Source organism: Cariama cristata, unplaced genomic scaffold (assembly GCF_000690535.1).
Source record: "Cariama cristata isolate BGI_N322 unplaced genomic scaffold, ASM69053v1 scaffold45, whole genome shotgun sequence".
Taxonomy (NCBI): Eukaryota; Metazoa; Chordata; class Aves; order Cariamiformes; family Cariamidae; genus Cariama; species Cariama cristata.
Window position 1 is genome coordinate 11,074 of NW_009616696.1, and position 6,106 is coordinate 17,179.

The window sequence follows — 6,106 nt, forward strand, 5'->3', positions numbered from 1 at the left end:
CGCCGTCAATGGGCAGCCCTCGCCGCGCCCCCCCTCCGTGGCCCACCACGGCTGATGTTGGGGTCGTGGGCAGCCCCCCACCCAGGGCCAGGCTTTGCTGCCGTGCCCACGGCTCACACCACGGTCAGGAGGGGTGGTGTGTCCCTCCCCCTGCCCTTCACTAACCCACTCACCCACGATCTCGGTTTTCTGCTTGGCGTTGTCGTACTCGGCCCCGTACACCGCCACCCCCACAAACGTACAAACGATTCCCCTTCCGTTTTTGGGAAGGTGCCGGGCCCCCAGGACCTGGGCAGAGAGCAAGAGAGACTTGGTAAGAGATGACAGCAAAAGAAAAAAAAAATTAAAAAAACCCCCATGTTTGCATAGCAAGACATTTTCTTTCCAAATAAATCACCTTGGCTCTGCTAATTGGAGAGAGAAGAGACCCTGACAGCCAGCCCAGCACAGCCTGCCTCGCGGAGAAAAACAGCTCCCACCCCTGGAAGCTGCTCTGGTGTGACCGATCACCAATATTTGACTTGTAAAGCCATTAAAAAAGGCAGCTGAACTGCCTCAGGTTCCTGTCTGTCGCCTGGGACCACAGCATCCCTCCTCCAGCCTGCCAAGCTGGAGCTGGGCTGCCAAGCCGAGCCGCCTTCCCCTGCCTGCAGAGCCTCGCTGGACACCCCTGTCTTTGCTGCAACTTCTCAGCCCTCCTGCCTTGACTTGAGGATGAAAACGCCCTGCTCTCCGCTGCTGCTCTGCCTCCTGTTCGTAGCTCAATCTGTGCTCAACTCAAATGACAACCTGCCTCCTTGCAGGAGAAAGAAATCCCAGCTCCCTCTCGCCAGTGGCCATATGTCACTCCGGCGTGCTGTCGGCACGCTGCTCTTGCAGGGGAAGGACGCGCTGCCAGCGCTGGATCATGTGCTTTGAGTCATGCTGGGCTTGAGACGGCTTCTCCATCCGTGAAAGCTGGCTTTGGTGGGGACATCGGGCAGTTTTGCCAGGGGACAAAAAAGGCTGGACCTATCTCTTAAAGGAGACGGCGACGGACTCTTGACACCTGCTTGTTGGAGCTGCATTCCAGAACGCAGGAAGAGTTTGGAAAATAGACAGGGATTTTTAGGGAGGCAGTGGATATGGGGTTGATGGTGCAGATGGGACATGATGGGGTGTCCTCCCTGAGCAGGGTGGTGGCTGAGTGGGATCACACCAGAAGAGAGGTGGCCTCAGAGGAGCTGCAGGCTGTGCACATTGTCAGAAACCTGAGAGCACCTAAAGGCAGGTTGTCCCCTGCCTCCTCCCCAAGCTCTGCTTGAGAGGAAGGGACTTGCAGAGGACACTGCCAACCCACAGATAAATGGTCAACTCGGCTCTGAGACCCCTAGGGATGCCTGTACAGGCCAGCGGGACAGCCATCGGTCCAAACATGAGAGCCATCTGATTTGGCACAGCCCTGACCTTCCCATCCCCCCAGCAGCTTTGTCTGGCTGTCCCATACCCCTGCAGAGCTTCTCCTGTGCAGCTCCATGAGCTGACACGGGAACAGTCCAGCCCTAGTCCTGCCATCCAGCAAGAAAAAGATTCAATGAGCATCCACAGCCCATCCTCCAGTACCCCCCGCCAGCAGCCCCCCCATCCTTTTATCATCGTCAGCAGCACAACACAGAAATGGGCTGAATAGTCCGCTCCGACCTCGAGCATCTTCCGAGAGGGAAGGGGACACAGCAAGGTTGGTAATGTTCAGCCCGGAGCAACTCAGTGACAAGGAGGGGACAGGGCACAGCTCTTGTGTTACCCCGTTGGGAGCCATCCTGGCCAAGCTCTGGGGACAGGGATGTCACCGAGCCATCCTGGCGCCCCGGGCCCATCCTGGCCAATCTCTGGGGACGGGGCTGTCACCTCTGTGGCTCATGGATGCCACCTGCCGGCACTGGGCCCTGGGTGGGGGGGTCCCGGGGGGGGGGAGCATCCAGGGATGCTCCTGCTCCTCCTCTCCAGGCACCCAGGGAGGTCGGTGGTGCTTCCCTCAGCAGCACCCATGGGTCCCCCCTTCAGCAAGGGCTCTCCAAGCCTGCACTGCAGGACAGCTCTTAAGCAGGAGCTGAGGGGTTTGGTGAGGAGCGGCTGCAGACAGAGGCCGGGAACCCAGAAAAACCATTAAATCACCCCAAGCTTGGTATGACCGCATGGATCTGACCCCACGCTGGGATGAGGTACTGACCTCAATAGAGATGGAGAGAGGTTCAACCCCCCGCAGCGTGCTCTTGTCGAAGGGGTCGAAGATGTCATCCCGCATGTTGGTAGGCTGTAAGACGTACCCACACTGGCCGCTGGACATGAACAAGGCCTGGTTCATCTGCATGGGCTTGTCTGGAGAGCACAGACAGGAGATGGAGAGAGACCCTGCACCCCTTCCACAAGCCAGATCAGCCGGGTTATCGGTGCCTCGTGCGAAGCCCTTTGCAATGGGACCTGGCCCATCCCTTGGCAATGCCTCGTGTGCCATGGCCTCACTGCAGCCCCTGCACGTGCTGGGGCCATGGGGTGACTTTCTCATGCATGATCTGCCCAACTACCCGGTGCTCCATGGGTCACCCGCTTCTTTTCCTCCCTCTCATTTCAACTTTCCTTGTGCTGGCTCTAGCATTCACAAAACCACTCCATGAGATACTTGAATTCACAAAAGGAATAAAAAAGCCAACAGGGAAAAAAAAAGAGGCAGGTAGTTTTCTGGTGGGTTGGTGAGCTGAACTGGCTCACAGCAGGGTTTGGGAAGGGCTAGGGAAAGGGGAAGGCTGGACTGTGCGGCAGGAGCAGGAGTGGAAGCTGGGGAAAGGTGAGCAGAGCCATGAGCTTGACTCAGACCCTGCAACCAGCTCGTGTCCCAAGGCTGCGGCTGCACCGTCCCCTTTGGTACCTGCCCTGCCTGTCACCAGGGACCTCGGGGGAACTCCCTGCTTCATCTCCACTTCCTCCTGTCCTCATGGCACCACAACCTCCTGGCTCAGCCCAGCTCCCCGCATCAATCCAGCCCTCTGGAGCACGTTTCTCCTGTGGCAACCACACATCTGGACCCAAACAGCTTGCTCCTTGTAGAGCCCCTCCTAGACCCCCCCCTCCCGTTTGCCAGGACCAGGTTAGCAGGGGTGCAGGCAGGTGGCTAGGAGGAGGTGCAGGGTACCCCAGGAACCTGCCCACCTTTCCTGCCTGCTGCCCTCACCTGGGGTCTGGAAGTTGAGTGCTACCAGCTGGCTGCCGCAGATCCACATGGGCAGGGGGTCGTAGTTGGAGGAGTCGAGGCGCTGGCCCTTGGGGTAGATGCGGGAGAGCTGCAGGCGGTTGTACTGCAGGAACTTCTTGCCTTTGATCTTGTTGACATACTTTTCTGCCTTGGTCTCGGGGAAGGAGGACATATCTCGGTAACAGGCCCTCTCTGTGCCAATCTCTAGGAGGAGACAGCACAGTGTAAGCCAGGAGCACATTTCCTTTCCAGACACTTAACTACCCCGGCTCCCTTCCTAACACCATTCTCTCCTCCCTTGGCTGAGCCACCATCAGGTTATGCAGACCCTGCCCTGCCCCGGTGTGCGTTTGCCGGGTGCCCAACACCGATGGGCAAAAGCATCGAAACCACTCTCAGTGATGGGGCATGACGCTCCCCAGCCCCACTCCCTCAGCAGCTGCTCTGGCTGGTGACAGATCCCAGCAACAGAGGGATGGGGAAGAGAACTTCCACCCTCTGGAGAAGGACATTTCCAGAGCTCTGATGTAAACTGCTTCCATCTGGCTTTGGACACCTGCCCTCTGCTGAGATCCAGCCAAAGCAGCACCTCGGGGCACACCGCGGGCATGACGCTCCCCAGCCCCACTCCCTCAGCAGCTGCTCTGGCTGGTGACAGATCCCAGCAACAGAGGGATGGGGAAGAGAACTTCCACCCTCTGGAGAAGGACATTTCCAGAGCTCTGATGTAAACTGCTTCCATCTGGCTTTGGACACCTGCCCTCTGCTGAGATCCAGCCAAAGCAGCACCTCGGGGCACACCGCAGGGTCTGTAACACCATGGTGACTGCCTGCTGTAGCCACCAGACTGGCAGATGCTCACTCTCTTCATCGAAGGGAACAGGTCGGCAATAGACCACCAGCTCCGAAAGCTCCAGGGCAATCTTCTTCCTCCTCTCCATCATCTTCCCTTCAGAGAGCTGCCAAGACAGGGAGAGAGAGGCATCAGGGCCAGGTGAGAGCAGCGGCGTTGGCTAACCCAGCTCACCAACTGCCCTCAGCGGCAGCACTGGCCTGGTGTGGCCGCTTCTGCCCACGCTGTGGAACCACCAGCACGTCTGCTGGGTCTGCGTGGGGGGACACCACACAAGCACCCATGGGAATAGCCCTCGGTGGGTCCTACCACCTGCCTGGAGCAGGAGTGGTACCGGTACCAGTGCAGGGCAGCTGTGACCTTGTAGCTGAGCCTTGCCACCCTTCACGGATGGAGATCCCCCACCTCCGGAGGCTGCAACGCCCTCCCGAAGGACCAATCTTCCCAGGCATCCAGCCGGAACCTCTCAAGCCACAATGCATGGCCACCACCCCTCACTGTATCGTCAAAGGTTACTCTGGCTTTATCATCATTGTAACTGCTCTACCAGTGATCACAGGCTGCTATCTCACCACCCCGCCACCAGCCTCCACCTGCTCCTCGGCTCCTGGAAAATCCAGGACTTGGCAAGAAGATGTTTCCCCTGCCAAGGGCTCTCCAGACTCACCCGTGCATCAGCCGTCTGCGCTGCCTCCCGGATCTTCTTCACCCAGTCCAGCAAGTCCTCGTGCGTATCGGCCGCCACATCAAGGGACAAGCGCGATGCCGAGGCCATGCTAATGGAGAAGACGAAGAGGCGGTTGTTCTTCCCCTCGGGGCGGATGGCTGTGTAGGGAGAGGGCAAGGTCACACAGAGATGCTGAGCCAAGTCCTTCATACCACAGAGGGAGAGAGGGAGAGGACAGACACTGAGGGACTCTCATGGCTGCTCCGGGACTCTTCAGCTAAGAGGAGAAGCTCCCATTTCTGGTCATTGGAGGCAACAGATGGAGCCTGGGAAGTGATAGGCGAGGCTGCAGAGTGCGCCCTGAGGGGGCTGAGAAGCCTCATGGGGCCTTTGTAATGCCTTCTTCCTCCCATTCCTGCATCTTCCTCCCATTCCTGCATCTTCCTCCCATTCCTGCATCTTCCTCACTCTGTGCCCTGGGGTGCCCAGGTGGGAACATCTACCTGGAGCACAATGTCCTCTGGGCTTGGAGGAGCCAAGGGATGGCAGAGAGCTGCAGACTGAACCCAGCCCGGCCAGTGCCCAGGAGCCCCAGAGCTTGCGGCAGCCTGGCAGGGAGGCAGGAGCACGCGTATGAGTCTGGCCAGTGCCCAGGAGCCCCAGAGCCTGCAGCAGCCTGGCAGGGAGGCAGGAGCACACGTATGCGAGGGAGGACAAATCCTTACAGAAAAGGAGCCTACAAAATCGGTCTGTGCTCCCTTGCCCGCGGGTGGCTTCCCCCTGAGAGCAGGTTCAAGGCGTGCTGGAGCGGCTCCTTGGCAGGACCCCGGCTGCTCCCCGGCTGTAGGGACACGCCTGAGCCCCCAACCCTGAGGCACCCTCTGTGCCGGCAGCAGCAGCGGAGTGCATCACCCACGGCAAGCACACGCCATAGACTGGTCTTCACTTGCAGCATGCACAGGAGTGCCTGCAGACAGATGGAGACCGAAGCCTACTGGCCCAAAAGATCCGCAAACAAACACCCTCCAGACCTCCATCCCTCTCTGGCACTCACCGATCTGGCAGGAGGGCACGTCCAGGACACCTCCGAGCAGGTCTCCCAAGGGGCTGTTCTCATCCAGCTGCTGCTGGGAATGAAGCACAGGCAGGATGGTGTCGGGCACAGAATCACAGAATTTCACAGAATCAATTTGGTTGGAAGGGATCTCCGGGATCATGGAGTCCAACCTTTGCCCTAACACCCCCATGTCAACTAGACCATGGCACTAAGTGCCACGTCCAGTCTTTTCTTAAACCCCTCCAGGGATGGGGACTCCACCACCTCCCTGGGCAGCCCATTCCAATCCCTAACAACCCG

At 59.0% G+C, this 6,106-nt stretch overlaps 1 protein-coding gene across 1 annotated transcript in view; it reads right to left on the minus strand.

Moving 5' to 3' along the window:
• The window catches only part of PLCG1 (phospholipase C, gamma 1), a gene marked incomplete at its 5' end in the record, with an annotated part of 27,502 nt that overhangs the window by 2,484 nt on the left and 18,912 nt on the right, over positions 1-6,106 (minus strand). The window contains 6 exons of the mRNA XM_009700243.1: positions 166-288; positions 2,210-2,358; positions 3,209-3,433; positions 4,092-4,188; positions 4,750-4,907; positions 5,804-5,873. Coding sequence (XP_009698545.1) covers positions 166-288; positions 2,210-2,358; positions 3,209-3,433; positions 4,092-4,188; positions 4,750-4,907; positions 5,804-5,873 — 822 coding nt within the window. The remainder of the gene's footprint in view (positions 1-165; positions 289-2,209; positions 2,359-3,208; positions 3,434-4,091; positions 4,189-4,749; positions 4,908-5,803; positions 5,874-6,106) is intronic.